The sequence below is a fragment of the Cricetulus griseus genome, assembly GCF_003668045.3.
Source record: "Cricetulus griseus strain 17A/GY chromosome 1 unlocalized genomic scaffold, alternate assembly CriGri-PICRH-1.0 chr1_0, whole genome shotgun sequence".
Taxonomy (NCBI): domain Eukaryota; kingdom Metazoa; phylum Chordata; class Mammalia; order Rodentia; family Cricetidae; genus Cricetulus; species Cricetulus griseus.
This window is the reverse complement of record NW_023276806.1, coordinates 183,313,734-183,336,741: the sequence shown is the minus strand read 5'-3', so window position 1 is coordinate 183,336,741 and position 23,008 is coordinate 183,313,734. Positions and strand designations below refer to the sequence as shown.

Here is a 23,008-nt window from a genome sequence, read left to right as displayed (position 1 = left end):
CAATGAGCTCTTAGATTCTGCCTGCCTCGATTTCTTGGAGTTGGAGTCACAGGCTCACATGGCCCTGTCCAGTTTTTCATATGTATGCTGGGACTTTGAACTCCGATTCTCGTTTTTTACAGAATAAGCATGCATAGCCACTGAGTCATCTCCCCTGCCCTTTCCAATGAATTTTAAAAACAAATACCATGGCCAGTGCAATGACTCAGCTGGGGAAGGTGCTTACTAAATATACTAAAATTTCCTCCGTTCAAGTTTTTACCTTTGGCAGCCATTCGCTGTCTCCACTGTTTTAGTATTTCACTCTTTTCAAGAGAATATACTGATACTATTTTTCTATTGGGAAATCAACAACTCAAGTTTGAGCCACTTCATACTTCATAAAACTTCCAGAGTGTAGTTCTAAATAAGAGGAGGCGTCTTGTTGGTTTATATTAAAACGAGCATTCCTATATCAGAGATAGGCTGTTGGTTTGGGACATACTCATCTCCATAAGGCCCTGCCATAAAATAGAATTTCCAAAATGAAATACATATTTATTGTGTATGTGTCTCTTTTTCATTAAATAATAGGCCATTAAAGAAAAAGATGAATGTATAAAGGGACCCGATACCCAAATCCAGTGTTTGATGTATGAGCAAGAATATGTGAAGAAAAATAGAGAGAAAGAAATAGAGCATCTGAAAGGAGTTATTGAAAATTGGCAGCAGGAGTTGGCAGGCATTGAGGAGAAGACAACAGAAATCACATCCCATCCCCCAGACACAGAAAGCCTCCAGTATACACTGGATAATGTGAGAGCTGAAGAAAAGGCTTCAGAACAAAAAGTAGAAGCCGGCAATGAGGAAATGGCCTACACAAAAAATACTGCTAAAGAAGCCAATTTTAAAATGGATCAGATAATGCAAGAACCATGCACACTGAACAAAGAAAACACGAACCAGGAGCAAGTGCACACTGTATCTATGGAAAGTGTTGGCATGGCTGTCGATGAGTGCCAGGCTGACGCACTGCAGCCAGAAGATGTCACTGCTCAGGACTCTTCTAAGCTTCTAAAAACCCTGATTTCTGTCGGATGCCTTAAACAAAACTCCAAAGGTTACAGAAGTCTAGAAACACAGTTACTAGGACTGGAGAGTTCTGTAAAAAGGAAGGATTTAGAACTAATGCAGTGTCATAAACAAATAAAAATCATGCACGAGCAAGGCCAGTCCAAAACAGAAATGCTTCAAAAGAAGATCAAAAATCTTCAGAATTTACTTGAAGAGAAGGTAGCCGCAGCCATCGTTAGTCAAGCACAACTGGAGGCCTTCCAGCAGTTTGTGAAGAACTTACAAGAGAAGAGACCATCAGAACCTGAAAGGACAGATAGGCACAATGTAAATCCTCTGACAGGAGACAACATAGACTCAGACGTCTACACATTAACTGTGCGAATAGCAGAGTTAGAGAACCAAGTAGCTGAAATGCAGTCTAGTTTTATATCAGAAAAACAACATGTGGAAATTACAGAGAAAAAGTGTTGTGATACAGAAAACGTGCTAGAGCTACAGATGCCTCCTGAAGAGGATACCAAGAAAAGACAGGAAGTTGAAGAAAAAGAAGGAAGCCTTCAAGATTTGGATATCTCCGAGGTTAGTTTTCAGTGCGATTTTTTTTTTCACTTAAATGTTCTAGTTAACTCTTTACCTTTGTTCATTAAGTTGATCGATAATTTACTAATAAATCTGGTGTTTAGTTCATATCAAACAACTTATATGTAATGAGACTTCAGGAAAATACACTGTTCCTAAAGGAGAGGCTTCAGTTCATTTGGATTGGGACTTGTGGTTCATGAGTTTTGTGGTACTCGGGCTCAGAAAGCTTTACTTGGAGACAGTGGGGTTACTTCCAGACACAGCCCTCAGTAAGGCACAGTGGTACCTGGAATGGTTATGGTGAAGGCTTTGGGGTGATCCGACTGACTGCCTGAAGCACAGATGCTCACAATTGGTCCCTTGAGACTTAGCTGTGTAATTCTTCCTATGTTAGGCTTTTCATTTGCTGACATATTAGATGCCATTCCCTACACTAGAACAAAAGCTATAGACACAGGTCAAATTATGTTTAACACTGTGTAGTTTTACTATCATTAGAGTAACAAGTGCAAACTATGTTCTGTGGTCTTCAAATATAATTATCAGTTGTGGTAGTAAAGTTATTCACTGAAACAAAAAAATATAAAAATACTACATATAAACTGTATTCTGTCAGACTTGTGTGGGATTTACTGCCTTAGGTTCTTTCTAGTACAGATTCTTTGTCACCATCCCTTTTAAGAAGTGAAAATTTTCACAGCAATGTTCCATTGAGTTAATGTGGGAATGTCATTGGCTCTTGGAAATTGTATACCTGGTGAGATTTCATTGTTCATAGGGGGAAAACAGTGTTGGAGATCTTATTAGGTAAAGATCTGAAACCACAGTTATTTTCTTACTATACAAAAGACAACACAAAGAATTTTAGCTTCTCAGTGTTTTACAAACTAAAGTAACACAAATATGGTATTTATAATATGTAATTTATATTTCAAATGGTAATATTTTCACAAATAGGACTTTTCCTACCAGCACTTGGCACTATTTTATTGTTGGTACTATCTATTAAAATAGTAATAAGACACTGGGCCTTGGTGGCACATGCCTTTAATCCCAGCTTTGATCCCAGCACTCGGAAGGCAGAGGCAGGCGGATCTCTGTGAGTTCGAGACCACCCTGGTCTACAAGAGCTAGTTCCAGGACAGCCTCCAAAGCCACAGAGAAACCCTGTCTCGAAAAAAAACAACAACAACAAAAAATAGTAATAAGACTTTCAATTATAGCATCTAAGAAATATCTTAGTCAAGTCTGGCACTGATTGAGAAACATGATATAAATTTGAATTTTGAATGGCAATAAAGTATGTTAATACACACACACTCACACACTTACACACACACTCACACACACACACACACACACACACACATACACACACACACATCATATATATATTTCTAATGACATGATTTACATTCATTCTCAGGAAATTGATTTTATTATCTTCATAGAAAGTGATGGTTCTGAAAAACATCCTTGCTGATTTTAACAAGCACTGGCATCTTGTCCTCTGATTGGAGGCAGTAATCCTTGGCAAAAGTACATTATAGTGTAGGAGTGCTTTGGACAGCCATGTTTCTCATGGTTTCTGAATGATCATCTCTTTCCAACTCTCACTCAGACAAGTGTTAAGTTGATTCATGCCAGTGGAGACTGTGGATTTTTGGATGAACTTGAAGCTTTTGGAGGCAGATTGGTGTCTCACAAAAAAGGAAACAGTTATAAAGAACAAGCAGAAAACTATGAAGAGCTTTTGGTAAGATGAGCAACACAGCTCCTAATTCATCCAGTTTTACCTATCTTCATTTCCTCTCAGTACATTCCCTAGATGTATGTACCTTAAGCATCAGTGGCAGGGAAAGCCTTTTTGGATTTAAAGAAAAATTCCATTGTTATATTTCTTTACCAGTGCCTCCTTGTTTGGTTTTCCTTGGGAATACTGGTTGAGGGGATGCTTTTTTATACTCTGTGATGGAGGAGAAAGGTGTGTGTTAAACAGAACCAAAGATCCCATGAGAACAAAAACTGATCATACAACTATACTTCTTCCACTGGTCCACTTATTGTGGACAAAAGTGTGTGGAAACTGTGAGGCCTGTGGGTGATTTACCTGTTTCAATGTAAGTGAGCCTTGAAGAATGAACTGTCCTCTGCCTGTATTCATCCTTTGTCCTACATTTGATGCACACAAAACTTCACTGATTTCTTTGCTGTTCTGTTCATTATGCTTTAGATAAAAGAACAACATATAACATCACTCTCAAGAGATTCAAATAAAGTTACTGGTCAGCTCACAAATACCAAAGAGAATTTATTGCACTTGTTAGAAATAGAAAATTGGACTGGAGACAAGCAAACTGGAAAATTCACCACATCAGAGCCAATTCCTGTAGATGGCTGCTCTGGGTTCCAGACAGAGGGAGACAGCATTGGTAGCAGCAGTAATCAGCTCCTCTTTAGACCTCCAGGAGCTCAGATTGACACATGGGCTGAGTGCTCCCCAGAAGTAGTCATGCAAATCATCAGTCAGTTTACTGAAAACATCGAACAAATGAAGGAGGTATATTCTGCAGAAATTTTGGATATGGAATCCAGAATATTTCAGAAGCTGATACTTGTTTTTTTATTATTTCAAATTAGGAACAAGCTTGCTTCACATGTCAATCCCTTCTCCTTCTCCCTCCCCTCCCCCCAGCTCCCCACCAGTCCTCCACCCCATTCCCACTCTGTTCCCCAGGGAGGGTAGGGCCCTCCATGGGAGCTCACCAGAGTTCACCACATAATTCTGGGCTAAGCCTAGGCCCTCCCCCATGTGTCCAGGCCAAGAGAATATCCCTTCACATGGGGATGGACTCTCAAAGTCCCTTATTACACCAGGGGAACATACTGATCCACTACCAGGGGCCCCTAGAGTGCAGAGGCCTCCTCATTGACATCCATGTTCAGGGGTCTGGATCAGTCTCATGTTGGCCTCTCAGACAGCAGTCTGGGGTCCATATGCTCCCCTTGCAGAAGCTGTGACTTTTGTTTTTTTTTTTTGTTTTTTTTTTTTTTTGGTTTTTCGAGACAGGGTTTCTCTGTAGCTTTGGAGCCTATCCTGGAACTTGCTCTGTAGACCAGGCTGGCCTTGAACTCACAGAGATCTGCCTGCCCCTGCCTCCCAAGTTCTGGGATTAAAGGTGTGCGCCACCAATGCCCAGCAGAAGCTGTGACTTTTAAGAGAGGATGTTATGTTGCAATCCAGTTACTGACTAGAGATTGTCATTCTTTAAAGAAAATGACCCAGTGTTTAAAATCTGAACAGATACCTGGTTTTCATAGAATATGTTTTTCAACCTCTTGTCATTTTCCTCTCAATACTGTGAGTGTTTAAGAGAAATTTTTGCATAAGGATCTGAGCAATAATACCCCTTTTCATGGCAAAATTACAATTTGGCATCTTCTTGTTGTGTGGTTGATAATGAAGTTCCTGTGTGGTTCTGGAGCCTGCTGTGATTTAGTAATTCTTGAGTGTTCCTTTCCATGGCAACATCCATGAGGAGGAAAATTACAGTCTTGTTATTTGTGAATTGTGACAGTATGACAGAATAAACTGATGCCTTTGTTTCTTCCTTAACTATATCACAAAATAGATGAATGATTCATTGGGTCTGGTTTTTCCTAAATCCATTTTAAAGTCTTATATTTTCTGTTGTTGTCTCCTTTAATTAGGTGTCCTCCATTCCTGCATTGAAGTATTCTAATGCTCATCAAACCAGAGAAATACGTTCAAGTGGTAAGTTGCCTAATTCTGGAACATTTAAACAAATGGAATAGTATTTGTTTAAAAAGTGTTATTTTGCATGAGCATGCACACGTGTAATTACAGAGGGTTGTTTTCTTAATTTTAGATTCTGAATCTGATTGGGGCCATGGGTTTGACACAGCATCAGAAGGTGGAGAAGAAGGTGAAAGTTCAACTGGAACAGTTCCAAGGGTCGTCAAGGTATTGGCGACAAAACCCCCTTAGTTAGCTTAGCCCATGCCATCCCTGCACTGAACAGGCTAGTCAATTTGAAGTTACAGAGAAAGGTCCTCTTCGAATAAAGAATTGCATAGTTAAAAGTATCCCTGGAGCTCCATAGCTACACAGAGAAACCCTGTCTCGAATAAAGCAAAAAAAAATAAAAAATAAAAAAAGCAAAACAAAACAAAAAACAAAGTATCCCTGGAAACGTTTTTCACTTTATTTATTTAAGTTTCATAAATGTTACAGTAGAATGTTGTAGAATTGATTTTTCTGGAATGTGTCTTGTAGTTAGCCTTCAGTCATATTTTTCCTAACCATGTGATCAAGTCATTTAGGTGCACTCCACTTGCTTGACTTACCTTTAAGAACAACAATGTAATTTAGATTACTATACCTTAACACTTCCCATGTAATCAGTGTTACAAGATAAGCTGCACATGAAGGTTTACTCTTAGACTGTGTTCTCTGTTTCTCCCTTGTAACCCTCTATATGTGTATGCCTCAATATGTGTATGTGTAAGGTATGGTCATGAAGTCTACAATCCCTGGTGGGAGCAAGGATGTTGAACGTAATGAATGGCCCACAAAAATAGCCTGTCAGCTTAGGACAATTCATTTATTTGTGGGTTTGCTTGCTCTTCTGGGTTCATGAAGTCAGATAATCAACTTCTTCTGTTATAAAAGATTTAAGAGAAAGTCCCTTGTTCCTTTCCATACCTCGCTTAATGTGCTGTCCAATAAGTAGAGAGGATGGCTCATTATAAGGGGGATTGGGCTCATTCTTAATTGTATGACACTGAGCTATTCTCTCATATGCAACAGTGTCACAATAACGTCATTTGTATGAAAGTAGTCTCAAGATGCAAGTCATTTCCCACATTATTTCTTTTGGTCAAATCAGTGACTAATCACTAAGTCTAGAATGAATGCAAGCTATAAAAAGACAGTTTTCACCCGCCACTCCACAGCAAGCAGCCATCCAGAAATGTTGGGATCCCATTTCTTGACTACAGTGGTCTTTCTAAATCAATTGAGGTTGATGAATATGTTTGTTTGACTTTGCATGTCTTGTTTTTCAGTCTTTGAAGTCATGATTTTATCTTCAATACTTTATTTTCTAGGGATTATTGAGAGCAGTCCATACTGAGGGCATGCAAATGCTTTCTCTCGCAGACTCTCCTGAGGATGATGGAGAGGACCAGCCTAAACAGAAAGTTTCAGAATCTTGGCTAGAAGAGAGAAAGACTTTCATCTCTACTATCTTATCTCTTAAAGATTTAATTTCCAAAATGCAAGTGCAAAGACAGACTGAGGTATTCAAAGAATATTTTGCTTCTAGATAGTTTTATATATTTTACTGACAATAATAAACCTTACAGAGTAAATTATCTTTTTATATGTGTTTCATGTGAATTATTTTGTTTCTTTCACACCCGAAAATATTCTTTTGAACTTTTGAAAAATTTATTTTGGTTAGCAGACTAGTATTTTGGAATATATCTCAAGCATGCTTATTGAAAAACTGACTTCTCACGTTTTGCACTGTGCAGGTTTCTGGCCAGACTGTGTCACTTGAGAGCCTCCCAGATTGGCGAGGTGAACTTTTGCTTGCCCTTCAGGATGTACTCTTGAAGGAACGGAGTGTATTACTAGCTGCCTTCCGAACAGAGCTGATGTCTTCTGGCACTAAAGACGCTGATGGATTACTGAACTGTTTGCAACAGAGAGTACAAGAACAGGTATCAAAACAAAACTATTTTCAAGAGTATTTTTGAATAGTAAGAAAAAGATGGGTTATTTGTTTTGGAGTGGTAAAGGTTGACATTTAATGGGAACCACTAAGAATGTATAAAGAAAACTATAACTTTATATATTTTACCTTATGCTAGAAAGTAAGAAACACTGAAAATTAATGAGCTAATCACCAAACTTAGGAAGTTAAAAATTGAGGTACAGAACAAACCCAAAGAAAATAGAAGGATAAAGTCACCATGCTCTGGCGCTAGAGAAAATCAGGGGCTAATTTCCTGTAACCTCTAGTCACAGCCTCATTGGCCAGTTAAAGTATGATCTTATTTTCTACGTGTATGTTCATCAGGCTTGCCATCTCTGGACAGAATGCAAACAATTTATACGAGGAAGGGATTAGAGCCAGATTCAGAGAATTTTGTCCATAGTCCTTCTCTCCATACAAGAGCATAATGTCATGGTACCAGCAGCAAGTGACAGATGCTATCACCTCATGGCAGACAAGAGAGAAAGAAAAAGGGGCTAAGGACCAAGTATAACCTACATGTCCAAGGACCTGCTTCCTCCACTGAGGTTCCCTACTCCTAAGGTTTCCAGAACCTTCCAAGATAGGATCTTCTCTGTTAGGGTACCACATGTTCCAAGTGCTCAACACATGAACATGTAAGAAACATTTCACATTGAAGGCAAAACATCAGTCATGTTTAAAGTTACTTTTTCTATTATTGCTTTGCTACTGTTGAACGTACCTAGAACAGTGTAACTTAGGTATAGGTGAGTGTTACCCAAGCACATGTATATATACCACACGTCCCCCAAATTTTTTAAATAATCATTAAATGCCATAAGTCTCTGTCACTCAATTTTAAAGCCACAAAATTAATTTTTTCTTTTTCTTTTTTTTTTTTTTTTAAAAAAAGCTATCAAATTCATGCAAGAGGGTTAGGCAGTGGTGTCAGATGCTTTTAATCCCAGCACTCAGAAGGCAGAGTTAAGTGGATCTCCAAGTTCAAGAACAGCTTGGTCTACAGAGAAAGTTCCAGGAAAGCCAGAGCTACACAGAGAAACCCTTTCTCAAAAAAAAAAAAAAAAAAACCAAACAACAACAAAAACAACAACAAAAAAATTCCTTCACGCTCATTGGCCTTTGTGACACAGCTGAGTTTTCTCTCTTAACCTGAGTTTTTTTAAAGGCTAGGATGTAGTTAAATGATACTTTATGCCTAGTATGATAAAGTCCTGTTCAATTCCCCAGTGTTTGGGGAAAAAAAAAATCAGGAAAATGAAAGCTTGAAAAGACCTCTGCCAGTAACCAAAACCAGTAATTAAAAATCTTATAGCATTAGTGTGCCCAAGTCTTGGCTTTTAAATACAGTCTCCCTTCAAAGGTATTGTAGTTCCTTAGAGACCTGGAGTTTCTGGAGCTGGAACATGGGAAGCACCATGCAAAACCTAGAATCTCCTGCTTTTCAGTAAAGAAATGTTCATAGAATAAAGAGAATGTGTAAAAAAGCTCACAAAAGCATACCTGGAGACTTTCTCACTGGCCAAATTTAGAACATTAAATATTAAACTATCTGAATGAGATAGCACATACCTGTAATCCCTACACTTAAGAGGCAGAGGCAGGCAGATCTCTGAATTCAAGGCTATTAGCCCAGTATTGTTTGATAAAACTTTTCCTGGGAGACCTACACACATACACACACACCCCAAAAGAAAAAAAAGATAAAAAACTAAATGATAGTGATAGATTATATCACAGTAGAATGCTACCTAGTCATTGTTCTAGAAGAAACAATTTAATTAAGTAGTCCTTTATTAAACATTTTTTTAAGTAATAATCAGTGGTAGATGATAAGGTTAGTGTGGAAACATTGTTTGGTGATATTTACATAATTGTGAAATAAGTCTCCAGAAGCTACCTTCTAATACAAAATGGAGAGACCTCACACACAACTCCCAGTCTAGCAGTGACATCAGCTAACTCCTGGTGGGAAAGACAGACTTTTGTGGTGCTAGCATTAAACGTATGAACAGACAGAAAAGCAATGACAGTGAGTACTGATGGACATGTAGAGAAGCAGCCTCAGGCAACAGTGTGGGAAGAGTGTCATAGTAGAGCAGTTCTGGCAGCCTATGAAATTACACATGCTTTTATCATATAGTCTAGCTGTCCCTCACACCACAAGTCAGACAACGATGGAAACTGAAATGTTGATGAGAACCTGTGTGTACACTGGAGAGGTGACTCAGCAGTGAGGAGCCCTTGTTGCTCTTGAAGAGGACCCTGATTCAATTCCCAGCACCCATATGGCTGTCAAGCCATTCATAATTCCAGTTCCAGGGGATCCAGGGACCTCTTCCAACCTCTGCTGGCAACAACCACACATGTAGTACATGTACATACATGCAAGCAAAACATACCCATAAAAGGGAATGAATAAATCATTTTTTAAAAAAATTAAGCTATACATAAGTATTCATAGCAGTTTTATTTGTAATTATTCCCAAACTAGGAACAACCCATTTGTCCTCCAATGGGAAATGAACCAGCTGTGGTATATCCTTTCAATCAATTATAACCTAGTAGGGGCTGGAGAGATAGTTCAGGGGTTAAGAGTTAAAAGTGCTGGCTGTTCTTCCAGAGGACCTGGTTCATTTCCCAGCGTGACAGCTCACAACTGTGTGTGATACCAGTTCCAAGGATTCAGTACCCTCTCTGGCTCTGATCCTACATGTTTGTGGGCACAGATAAGCTCACACAACCACACACATACACTTAAAATAAAAGATAATTTCTAAAAATAAAGAAGAGAATAGAAAAGCAGCTCACTAGCAAAAAAAAAAAAAAAACCAAGTTGTTGGTATTCTCAATATTCTGTATGCCATTTTAAAATAATACAATTTATAGTGATAAAGAACAGATGAGTTGGGCTGGAGAGATGACTTGGAAGTTAAGAGCACTGGCTGTTCTTCCAGAGGTCCTGAGTTCAATTCCCAGCAACCACATGATGGCTCACAAGATTTGGTACTGCCAGAACAGTGTATACATGATATATAAATACATCTTAAAAAAAAAACAAAACAAACAAACAAAAACCCAGATGAGTTCTTGCCAGGATTTGAGGCTGGGGAGAAGCTGTGACATCAAGAAGAGTCTTTGCTGAATTACTTCTGTACCCTGACTATGGCATATGAAATGAATCTCTGTACAAGTGATGCAATTCCATAGTGCTAGATGCCAAGAAAACAACATGCATATAAAAACTAATGGAGTTTAGTAACACTTTCAGCCTCCTTGTTTTAACAGTGTGCTGTTACCGAAATTTTTCAAGGCCCTTTGCTTCAAAAGCTTTCACACAGAGTTCAAAAAGAGACACCACCATGAGTGTAGGATCTAAGTCTGAGGGCTATAGAAAAAGAATCTTCTCACAACATGTTCATTCTATACATGTGTTCTTTATTGTTATCTCTTTACTGTTCTCTATTCTAATTCTTTTGTCCAAATTGTCATTTCTAAACTCTACTTCCAATTCTAATGCTCAATTTCTTCTTCATTTTTCTACTTTTCCTACATTCTTACCTTTAAATTTTTGCCAGCTTCTCTCTCCAGGTACTATCTCTTTCCTCTAGTCTTCCCAAATTTCTCTATCATCAAAGACTTGAAACAAAGGATAAGAATTACAGAGTTAGCTTTTCATTGGTCAGGAGGACATTCCTAGACTAAAGGATAAAGGAAGATCCATTGCCATGGCAACATAAGGTCCCAAGGCCATATGATCAAATCTGTGACCAGACAGGGAGGGTACAGTGCCCAAAAACAACTTAAGAAACAAATCTATTGTTAGTAAACTGGCAGGTGAAGAATAGGGTATGTTTTAAGGTTAATTTGAGGTTAGCTTGAGATACCACTTTCCTATCTGCAGAGACAGAATCCAGGAGGACACTCTTGTTCTCTATCTCTCTGAGAGCTGTGCTTCAACAACTTTAGACATCCTATGATTCTTTTTTTTAATTGCTTATTTATTTATATTTTATTTACATTGATGTTTTACCTGCATGTATGTCTTTATGAGGGTATCAGATCCCCTGGGACAGGAGTTATAGACAGCTGGGAGCTGTCAGATGGGTGCTGGGAATTGAACCTGGGTCTTCTGAAAGAGAAGCCCGTGCTCTTAACCCCTTAACCATTTCTCCATCTCCATCCTATGATTCTTTCTTGGGGGGCGGGGGAGGGTTCGAGACAGGGTTTCTCTGTGGCTTTGGAGGCTGTTCTGGAACTAACTCTTGTAGACCAGGCTGGTCTCGAACTCACAGAGATCTGCCTGATTCTGCCTAACGAGTGCTGAGATTAAAGGCGTGAGCCACCACCGCCTGGCTGCATCCTGTGATTCTTGTCCTTGGGCATCGGTGAATATCTCAAGAGAGGTCGCTTTTCCTGGACATTAACACTGACTAACTGTCTGCCAAGGAAGATAACTGTAGGAGGGCAGACTTCTAAGTTTATACAAAGACCTGGTTGAGAGACTAAGGGTATTGATCATGATTACTTTCTTGCCAGAATCATGCATGTTGGGGGAGTCATCCAGTATACCAATGCATAGGGGAAAATGTGTCCAGTAAATGATAAATAAACAGCTGGAGCTTTTGGAATGAATCCCATCATAGAAAGGGAGCATTATGGCTTCACAGAGAATTTATAGTAAGGACAGTAACTATTTATAAAGCAAATACTCCCACTGCCCTGTGGGCCCCCCTCCATCAAAATGTGTGATCTCAGTGGGTAAGCTTCGTGGTTGGTCAACTGAGCTCTCACTGCATAATCCTGCTGTCTGTAGTATGCTGTTTTCAGTTATGTCAGATGTTATCATTGGAGAAAGCTAGCTGAGGGCATACAAGAGCATTGGCTTAAATTAGTACAAAATAGGATTGTTTGTTTGGGGGGGAGGGCTTAGTTTGTTTGTTTGTTTGTTTGTTTTTTTGATTAAAGAACACAGGACAAATTAGCCTGTACTCTTCAGATGTTTCAAGGTTGCCAAAGACTTACTAGTACACCTTTTCATTTTCCTGGAAAGGATATTGGGTGAAAATTTATGTTAAGTTCCCTATGTTAGATAGCACAGTATGTTCATCACTCTTGCCGAGAGTATTGTGGCTGTGTAGAATGTTTCTGCACCAGCAAGATATCTCAGCAGGTAAGGGTGTTGGCTGCCATGCCTGACAACCTCAGTCTGATCCCTGAAACCCACATGGTGGAAGGAGAAAACCAATCTCCACGGATTGTCCTCTGACTACCACATGCCCAATATGGAGCAGAGGCATGTACACAGACACACCCAATGAGTAAGTAAATAAATAATAAAAACAAGAACATCCCTGCTTTCTAGGAAATGCACAGAAATATTTAGAAATCAAGGCCCATCTGTCTGCAACATACCCTTTTTTTTTTTGGACAAAAAATTGTCAGAAATATTAATGACAAAAATTTAGCGTGTGGGCTCCATTCTTTCTCATCAGACATCCTGGTTGTTACTTCCATTATCTCTACACCTCTCTTCACTTAATGTTTCATTTTCCTTTGTTACAGGGCATTGAGTATCAAACAGCTATGGAGTGTCTCCAGAAAGCAGACAGAAGGAGTTTGTTAGCTGAAAATCAATCATTACATGCTCAGATCAATGGCAGGGAAGTGACTCTGAACAGAGAACAAAAAACTGACACTTCAAGCCAAGGTGTGTGTGTTCCCACTGATGTGATTCCACAGTTAGCTGGAAGCATTCACTTAGTTCCTCTGTGAAACCATTCCTGCTCTGGCACCTTCTCTCATTGCACAAAGGGAGATAATTGTTATTATTACGATCAGGGTTAATAGATGTCAAATTGGTTTTAAACAGCTATATTTTATTTTACATAAACAGGCAGTATGTTGATATGGTTCAGCTCAATGGGTTTATTTTCTTCATTGTAAACTTATTTTTTGAGAAAATTCTCTTAATTCTCAAAGTATATACCTAAAATAAAAGGGAATACACAATAAAAGTAGCTATTTATTTTTAATTCTTTGCTTACAAAAATTTAATGGATGATATCCATATAGAAAATAACAAAATTCAGATGCACAGTATAACAAATTATAAAACGAGTATTTGGGGACATTACTTACCTGTCAAGTGGAACTTGCTTTTATTGCAAAAGCTTGTTACGTTCTCCTCCTTAGAAACTAAGATAATCATTTTCCTGTTTTTTTTTTTTTTTTGCTTGTTTTGTTTTGTTTTGTTTTTGTTTTTAGTTTTCCTACCACTTTATAAATTCTTCGACTTATATGTTTACAAAGTGTTCCTGGGTTGAAACTTGATCAATCTGTGTATATTTTGTGTCTTGTTTCTTCACCTTCTGCCAGGTTTCTACAGCTATCTCTAAGTTAGCTTCTGTTGCTATGAAGAGTTATCTCTTTAACTGTATGTGCAAATTCTATGTCTGAACCTTTAGTTGTTTCTTGTGTTGGAGTCAGAGCTGCTATGAACACTCCTCTGAGATGTCTAATACTCATGAACATCTTCCCAACATCCTAGGAAGTGAATCACTAGGTCATGGGATGTGTATCTTTAATTTATTAGATGGTACCCAATGTTTTACTTCTTATTTGAAAGGTTGTCATGATCCCAGGCTAGCCTCAAGCTTTGTGCAATCAAGGATGATTCCCGATCCTCTTGTGTCTACTCTCCCAATTCCTGGGGTGATAGGTATGCACTACTGTGCCTTGCCCAAAATATTTGGAAAAACAGTCCTATTGGTGTGGCACTCACTAACAAGGTGTGAATGTTCTGTTGCTTAACATCTTTACCAACAGCTGGTATTGTCAGATATGTTGCCAGTCTGCTGGGCGTGCTGGGCACACGTATTGTGGTTTCTTTTCACATGGTTATGAACTAGCTGTGTTTGCTTAAGGGTTACTTTCCCACTTTTCATTAGGACATGCTTGAATCAAGCTTGTTAGAGAGGAGTGTTCATCATGTCTGGTGAGGGCTCTTGCTACATCTTTACTAATTGTGTTTCATACAGCTTTAAAGACAGCACAGGTTTGAAGTCACCCTGTAGGATCTCATTTGTAATTGAAAAGCTGAATCAGAGCTGAGTGTGGTGACTCAAGCCTGTGGTTCCAGGATTTGGGAGAATGAATGAAGTAGGAGCTTTGCAGAGTTTCTGACCAGTCTGGATGGGACTACAGAGTGAGATCTTATCTAAAAGGAAAAGAAAAATAGCATTAATAATTGGATGATTATAGTAATTATCCCATTTGGTATACCTGTAAATATTGGGTATAGCTGTCTGAAACACTATGAATGGTTAGCATTCCAAATATACAAATGCACAAGTTGCTGCCTACAGAATCTTATAAGCATTTAAAGTTGCTTATTTTAAGTCTTGCATCCTTGAATGCATTGTTACATCTTTATTATTCCCCTGTGTTTTTACTTCTGAAGACTTCCTTCATAGCACTCTAAGAAAAAGAAACTATAGAAATTACCTGATTAACGGACTGGGAGCAGTTGATGGTTTCTTTGTAGTAATCTCCTAAATTATGGATGAGTTCTTAGGTGAAAAATATTTACCAATCCACACTTCTGGGCCATCTTCTAACACCTTTCTCACTTCCTGTAGAACTCCTAGACTGCAAAATGCAACAGTCTTGCAAGCTGGAGGTGCAAGTTCAACATGGAGGCAAGAAAGACAGAATGGTTGAGCTGCAGGAACAGCTCAGTTCAGAAAAAATGGTGGTTTCAGAATTAAAAAATGAACTCTCACGGGTACAACTGGAACTAGAAAGCACACTGAAGGCCCAGCATGAGCACCTAAAGGAACTGGAAGTATTCAGGTGTGCCTCTCTGCTTTACTGTGAGGGTCAGAGGAAGAAGTGTGCACAATTGTGCATAACCGTTATGCACATAGCACACACAGCAGCAGCAAGCATGGAGCTTAAATAGCAGAAGAATGAGTACAGCAAAAAACTGATTTTTTTTTTCTAAATTCAAATTGCAATCATTCTGTCCTCCCCTCTGCTATGATTTCTGTTCCAGTCAACAATTATTAGATTGATTTTGGCTTCGATCTTGCTATTTACTAACTTTAAGTGATGTATAATCTCATGCTTCCGTTGGCTAGTAACTGCCAGGTATTGGAATTGAGAATGCATGGGGAAAGAATATGTTCCTGATGTAAATACTGAGATATTCTGCTTCCCAGAGGCATGCTGCAAGTACTCACATTTTTACTTTGGACATTGATTTCACACGCACAAATGCACATGATTTCTATGTGCAGTAAAAGACAAAAGGTGTTAATTAGTATTATCTATTTAGCAGTGAATTGGGTTATTATTTACAATAGTAAATAAATTGCAATATTAGAAATAGCAGTTCATTTGAAGTGCACCAGCCACAACTCTTGACTTGACACACTGTAGTGACTAGTTTATAATATGCCTCAATTATCATCAAAATAATGTTACATTCATTTTCTTTCCTTAGATTAAAAGCAAATGAAGTTCATTTGCTTAGTGATACATTAGCAAGAGAACAGAAGAAATCCCAAGAACTGCAGTATGCCTTGGCAACAGAGAAAGCCAAGTCAGGCCATGATGAAGAACAGGATAAGGAACTTAAGGTATTGTCTTTACATACCTTGGAGAATTGTAACTTATAAGGCTTTCTCCATCCAGTTTTCAGCTTTCTCCCTTTTAAAAGGTGTAAATTATTCACTATGTGTTGAATACTGTTGCAAAATTATCTAGGCCATAGTAGGAAGATGAGTTAATGCTGTGACACTGTGTGTTTCCTTCCCTGAAGTTATTCCCACCAGGGGTTGCAAGGCCCCTTCCCAAGCAGCTGTGTGCTGTGCAGTGCAGATCTCCTCCCTGCCTTTATTTCTGCAGTGCCAGCTTGTGAGCCTGGGAGGCTTCCAAAAGGCTGTCCTTTTGTTTTTGCTTGCAGGTCATTGGGGTTAGAAACTCCTCCTTCCCTGTTATTTTGATTAATAATGCTATGTTAGGGTACTTCTTAAAATAGACTGAGGTTCAGTATTTCTGGATTTAATCTGTTCTCTGGACTGCTTGCTGCTGGCTTTCCTTGCCTTTACATGCCCCACCACTTACCCCCACACACAGACCTCTTTCCGCAGCCACAAAGACGGTGATGAAGACATGTGCTGGGTTTCTCCAGTCAGTCTTGACCTCTACCTTGCTTTGTTTTGTTTCCACAGTATTCTTAGTTGAACTCGGCACCTCTCCCATGCTAGGCAAGCACAGTAGCACCCAAGGTTTCTTTTTCTTTTTCTTTTTCTTTTTTTTTTTTTTTAATTGGTTCAAGTTAGGGAACAAGCTTGTTTCACATGTAAGTCCCTTCTCCCTCTCCCTCCCTTCACTCCCATCCCTCCTCTCTCACCCGAAACCTATCCCCCCCAAACCCCCCGACCCCATCCACCCACCACTCCCCAGGCAGGGTAGGACCCTCAACAGGGGCTCTGCAAAGTCCTCCAAATCTTCCTGTGCTGGGCCTGGGCCCTTCCCCATGTGTCCAGGGCCAGAGTGTATCCCTTCACATGGGATAGCACCCAAGTTTTCTTCCAGCTCCTTTTCATACACTTTCATCCTGAGACAGGTTCTCATGAACTTGCTCAGGCTCTTCGTTCTCCTTTCTCAATTTCCTGAGTAGCTGAGATTACAGGCATGTGCCACCAGCAGTTCCTTGTTTTAAGATGTATTTAGTTTATTTCAGTACATGAGTGTTTAGCTTGCATGTATATCTGTGTCTCATGTTCATGTATTAAATGGAGGAAGTTAGGTAGGTGAAGGCATTGGATCCCCTGGATCTGGAGTTACAGCTGTTTGTGAGCTTCCATGTCAGTTCTGGGAATAGAACCCAGGTCTTCTGGAAGAACAGCCAGTGCTTTTAACCACTGAACCATGTCACCAGCCAACCCTAGCACACTTTTCTTTTTCTTTTTCTTTTTCTTTTTCTTTTTTTTTTCAAAACAGGGTTTCTCTGTAGCTTTGGAGGCTGTCCTGAACTAGCTCTTGTAGACCAGGCTGGCCTCAAACTCACAGAGTTCCGCCTGCCTCTGCCTCCCGAGTGCTGGGATTAAAGGCGTGCGCCACCAACACCCAGCTCCTACCACACTTTTGACTGATTATACATACGCTTGGAGCAAAGTTTCCTCAATGAACATCAGAAAGCAAAGGTGCAACTGTCTTTGATGCTCTATGGACATGTGGTTATTTTGCACCAGGGTCGTCCTTTTGAAAAATCTAAGATGGTACAGTTCATTTTCTATCACATGCTACTAAGAATCCACATTGCAGAAGAAAGAATTGCTATAATTATGCAAGCCAAATCTTAATTGTTTTTGTACACTTTCTTTTTAATCCCTAATTTTTAAATTAATCTTTAAGTAATAGTTTTCAGTAGGGTATTTCATACATGTGTCATTCTTCGTTCTCATTCATTCCCCACCCTCACTGTCTTCTCGTGCTCCCTGGCCAGCCCCAGCTGTTCCTTTCCTCTCCACAGAGTCCTCTTTGTTGTTTTTTGCTTGCTTGTTTGGTTGGTAAGTTGGTTTTTTTGAGACAGGGTTTCTCTGTGTAGGAGCTCTGGCTGTCCTAGAACTCTCTCTGTAGACCAGACTGTCCTTGAACTCGTAGAGCTCCCCCTGCCTCTGCCTCCCAAGTGTGGGGAATGAAGGCGTGGCCACCCCTGCCCAGCCACCCCTCTGTGTTTTAATTTCAGATTCTTTCCATGACCTCACTTCCCTCTCTAAAATGGCTTCCGCCCCTGTGCCAGCAATTTTTCTCTGCTTGTCATGACACTGAAGAATAGGCGTTTTTTTGTGCCTTCATATATAAGTACCTAAAAATTTAAAACTACATTCCATTAATATTTTGAAAGGGTAGCATTAGAACATACGTATTTTAAAGATTGTCATTTGGAAAAATGTATCTGAAAGGTTCAGGTTTTAATTCTGTCTCTTTAAGAGACAGACCTCACCCCCTGACAACAATCAGGGCACGCACAGGGGTGTGCCATCACCACATCACCCACCACAAATGGGTGAAGACTCTGGGCATGCGTGAAACCTCATTGTGCATGTGCAGTCTTCCCTTTAAAAGTTCCAACTTCCCTGCTGCTCTCACTATGTTTCTGCTTCGCTCTCTCTTCTCCCGCCTACATGCTCTCTCTGCCTCTCTATGGCAACCGGCCATGGCAGTCAGTCATTACCCCTGTTCCTTCTCTCTCTTAGTCTCTCTAGTCTCCCGGGCCTAAAATAAACTAGTCAAAATGTCTCATCTTGTGAGGATCTCCTCTTTTTCTTCAAAAACATAACAGTATCTTCTTTATATTTAGCTGGAGAGGATGTGTCTATATTCTTGATGCAAGCAAGCCATTTGGCTATCTAAGCAATTTCCTCTGTCTGCTGGATAACAAGTCTGTCAATTACCAATACTTCCATGTTGCTGAACCAAAGTCATTGTCATACACTTTCACAGTATTTTTAATATTAACATGTTCATCTAAATTACGTTTTCCCTTCCAGGCTCTAAGATCCACTCTAGAAGAACAGAAACAGAGGAACATACACTTAGATGAACTTCTGGGACAACAGAGGCAATTACTAAATGATTTACAGCAACAAATAGAGTCACAGAGAATGTTGTATAATGTGCAGTTAGCAGAAGAACAAGACCGGAACTTAGAGCTTCAGGTTCTTCTGGAGTCTGAAAAAGTTAACATTCAGGAGATGAAGGACACCCTAGACAAGGAGAGGGAGCTGCATAGCAATGGCGGGCAGCCCCAGCCAGCCTTCCCTCCTGAGGAGATACTTCAGGAGTTACAGGGACCATTAGAAGAAAAGCAGAAACACATAATGGAACTGGTAAATGAAAGTCGAAAGTATAAACGGGATTCCTTGCGAGCAAAACAGCAGATGGAAAAGGACAGGCAGGTTCAGCAAAAGACATTGCAGGTGGAAAAAGAAACTAACACCCTTGGCCAGCAGAAAATGGAGGAGCTGCAGAGCAAAGTGGAAGAACTTCAGCGCCAGCTGCAGGAAAAAAGGCACCAAGTACATAAACTAGACCTTGAAGGGAGGAGACTGCAAGGGGTAATGCAGGGATTCCAACAGCAGGAGCTAGAGCAGAAGGGAAAAGAGGAAAGTAGACGACTTCTGTATCAGAATGTTAATGAGGTAAATTTTTGTGTCTCTTACAGTGTGTATGAGGGCAGGAGAGACAGCTCAGTAGGTCAGATCTGCAAGACCTGGGTTCAGTCTCAGACCAATGCCCACAGACCTCCAAATGCACCCTGTGGTGGGACGGGACGGCGGTGGGGGGGGGCACCTGCACACACAAAATGACAACAGGTTTTTTTTAAGTTATGAGTAATTGTAGTATTTTAAGATAACATTGGTATTTTATAATATTTTTAAATTTTAAATATGTTATTGAATTACTTAAATAGTTATGTTCATGTTATCTCAAAAATAGTGTCTATAGAACTTTATTTGAATTTGGATGGTAATTTTGTTCCCTCAAGAAAGAAAATGAAATGATGCTCATTTGTGAGTATTTTCTTTTTCTGTCCAAAATTGCCAGGGAGCTGCTTGGAGTTTTACTGACGACCGAACTAGAAATTGGGTTCTTCAACAGAAAATGGAAGGAGAGAGCAAAGACACAAGCTATGCAAAGTTGATGGAAATGAATAGAAAAAAGGATGACTCTGATAATGACATAGAAATTATCAGACAGAAACTTCAGCATGTGGCTATGAAAATTCAGCAACATATAGCCCAGAAAGCCTGTGACAGGTTAGACTTCTGCCTGCTCTACAGAAATGACACTCTTGACAAGTCAGTCAAGAGTAGGAAAATGCTGGATTTTGTTTTTGTTTTCTTTTGTTCAGACAGCATCTTACCAAGTAGCCCTGGTCCACCTACAATTCACTCTGCATACCCCACTGGCCTCAAACGTGAAGGGAAATTTCCCTGCCTCTGTTTTCTGAGAGTACAGGCCTGTAACACCACACCCATACCAAATAAAAAATATTTTAAAGAATATGTATGTCTACATCACATGATGTTCTTTAGCAGAATTTATACATCTGAAAACAGCTAACGCCTTGAACCAGAAAGGGGCAATATTTAAGAGTAGAGTGAGAAGTGAAACAGTGGCTTTAAGCCTCTGGTGTGTGTTAGTGTCAGAAACAGAGCAGCCCTGGCCACTGGTGTGTGTTAGTGACACAAACAGACTGGCCCTTGACCACTGGTGTCTGTTAGTGACACAGTCAGAGCAGCCCTAAGCTTCTAGTGTCTGTTAGTGACACAGAGCAGCCCTGGCCTCTAGTGTGTGTCGGGAAGTGTTACTGTGAGGTCTGCTTAACTTTTTGTCTTTTTCTTAAAGATTAGAGATTGAAGTATCGGATAAGGATGCTTTAATTTGGGTTCAAGAAAGAATTGATCGGATTATTTTTCGAGTACAGAGACTAAGGGACCAACAAGAAGATGAGGTAAGATGTTTTTCAAGTTCTTTGTAGACAGCACAAAAAATGAAATGAAATTATGAATTGTTTAAAAGTTGGTAGACTATTTTATAAGAGTTTTGATTATATTTGTTTGTACGGTGTTTCTCTTTCCCCCAACAATAAGAAATGAAAGTTGGAGAGGAATTACCATTCATTGCTGTTGCTGTATAATTAACCTCTTTTATAGAGACCAGGCTTCTTGAGAAAGTGGCCTGGCTTCCCTGTCCTTCCACCCATGAGCTCAAATTCAGTCCTGTTGGCATCTTCACGGGTGACTGTTCCGCCGCACCTTTTCACTCCCTCTTACATTGTACTTTTGACACTTTTGACTTCTTCAGGAAGTATTTCTCTTTTTTGTTTGGATGGGTTTTGTTTTGTTTTTTCCAAGACAGGTTTCTCTGTGTAATCCTGACTAGCATGTACACCAGGCTGGGCTCGAACTCACAGAGATCTGCACACCTCTTCCTCTGGAATGCTGGGATTAAAGGCGTGCTCCACCAAGGCCAGCTGTGTTTCACCCTGTTAAACCCGTTTTCCTTGTCTTGTGTGTCAGTGCTTTTGCTTCAGCTGCTCTCAGCAGGTCTGTCTGCCTAGCCTGCTTCTGTGCACATCTGCTTTTCTCTACAACTGTGAACCCTCCCACTTCCCACGGCATGAGCTCTAGCTGCCCTTGTTGAGCACCTGCTGTTTTCCAAGTGCTGCTTGGGGTCCTGGGATTCAGTGGACAAAGTGACAAGAATCTGGCCCTTGTGCACTTCCTGTCTACTGGACTGTTCTGGTGTAGGCCGTTTACCTGTGGCCCAGGCTTATATTTTCAATTAGCTACTGGACGTCTTTGGGTAAATGTTCCTAGTAGTGACCCCTTAGGAGCCTCACAGACACAATCAAACCTAAACACTGTCTTCTGTCCTACCTCTCTTCCTCGTACCCCTTCTTCTGGTTATGGTATAACCCAGTTTGGAAAGCTGGAAGTCACCATAGACCATGTTCCTTCACTCTTACCTGTACATGTAAGCAGTGATAAGCCATGTAAATGTCCACTCATGTGCCCTTTACTCCCCTTCCCTGGTCACTGCCTCACCATCTCTTATGTAAACTGTTACAACTTCCTATCTGTGCTGCCAGGCACCATGGATGCGCACCTTCCCTAAGCTGTTCTACCTTGCACACTGCTGCCAAAGTACGTGTACTCTTGAAAACACGTACAATTTGTTTGTGGTAACCTCTCCTAAAGTCATCCTTGGCTTGCTGTTGCCTTGTTTAGGTCTGTCCTCATAATTGCAGCAACATTTAGTGTGACCAAGCACCTGCTGGCTCTTTGAGAGCAGCAGTCTTCCATGACTTTTGCACTTTGTATGTGCTGTTCCTGCTTCCTGTGCAGTCTCTGGCTGTTCTCCTGCCTGGCATCCTCTGTGTGCTTCTCCTGCTTCCTCTGCCCTCCCAGCTGTTCTCCTGCCTGGTGGGTTTCTACTATTACCAAGTGCCAGTTCATGGGCTCTGTTTCTGTCAGCACCTGTTTACTGTAACATGAGGTACTCATGATCATGTGTATCTGTATAACTTTGTGTCATTTTGTTTTTCCAGCACAGCTTAGTGTCCTCCAGTTCCTCTTGTGGCTCTTTAATAGAAATGGCTTTGAAACAGAATTCTGAACTAACAGGACATATTAACCAACTAACTGAGGAAAAGAATCACTTACGAAACATTATCATGCAACTGGAAGAACAGATAAAGTTTTATCAGCAGACAAGAGCTGGTAGAAGTTGTGTAAGTTTGTTTTTAGAATTTATTCAAAGTTTTTCTCTTTAGTTCTACTTTTAACCATAGTATAAAAATGCCATGTATTTCTCTAATTAGGATATGTGGAAAGTATTATATATGATGACAATAATAAAAAAGTAACTATGAATAAGGGACGCTTCTTTCCATACATACTCTGCATTATATACAAACAGAATGCTCATCTGCATCCAGCTCTGTCCATTAGGCAACCAAGTCATATTCAATCTAAGATCTAAAAATGTCTGTGTTGCCTGAAAGC

The 23,008-nt window shown here is 40.0% G+C and overlaps 1 protein-coding gene across 8 annotated transcripts in view; it reads left to right on the top strand.

The window, feature by feature from the left end:
• Positions 1-23,008, top strand: part of Akap9 (A-kinase anchoring protein 9) — a 125,703-nt gene that overhangs the window by 92,161 nt on the left and 10,534 nt on the right. For 6 of the 8 annotated variants that reach the window (XM_035451964.1, XM_035451963.1, XM_027391595.2 and 3 more), the window contains 13 exons: positions 574-1,635; positions 3,260-3,394; positions 5,350-5,413; positions 5,529-5,623; positions 6,769-6,960; positions 7,198-7,386; positions 12,987-13,131; positions 15,062-15,275; positions 15,928-16,063; positions 18,986-19,636; positions 20,043-20,254; positions 20,847-20,952; positions 22,552-22,734. In XM_035451964.1, coding sequence (XP_035307855.1) covers positions 574-1,635; positions 3,260-3,394; positions 5,350-5,413; positions 5,529-5,623; positions 6,769-6,960; positions 7,198-7,386; positions 12,987-13,131; positions 15,062-15,275; positions 15,928-16,063; positions 18,986-19,636; positions 20,043-20,254; positions 20,847-20,952; positions 22,552-22,734 — 3,384 coding nt within the window. Of the gene's footprint in view, positions 1-573; positions 1,636-3,259; positions 3,395-3,871; positions 4,240-4,836; positions 4,941-5,347; positions 5,414-5,528; positions 5,624-6,768; positions 6,961-7,197; positions 7,387-12,986; positions 13,132-15,061; positions 15,276-15,927; positions 16,064-18,985; positions 19,637-20,042; positions 20,255-20,846; positions 20,953-22,551; positions 22,735-23,008 lie in introns of all 8 variants that reach the window. The other 2 variants (XM_027391597.2, XM_027391593.2) reach the window with 2 other exon arrangements.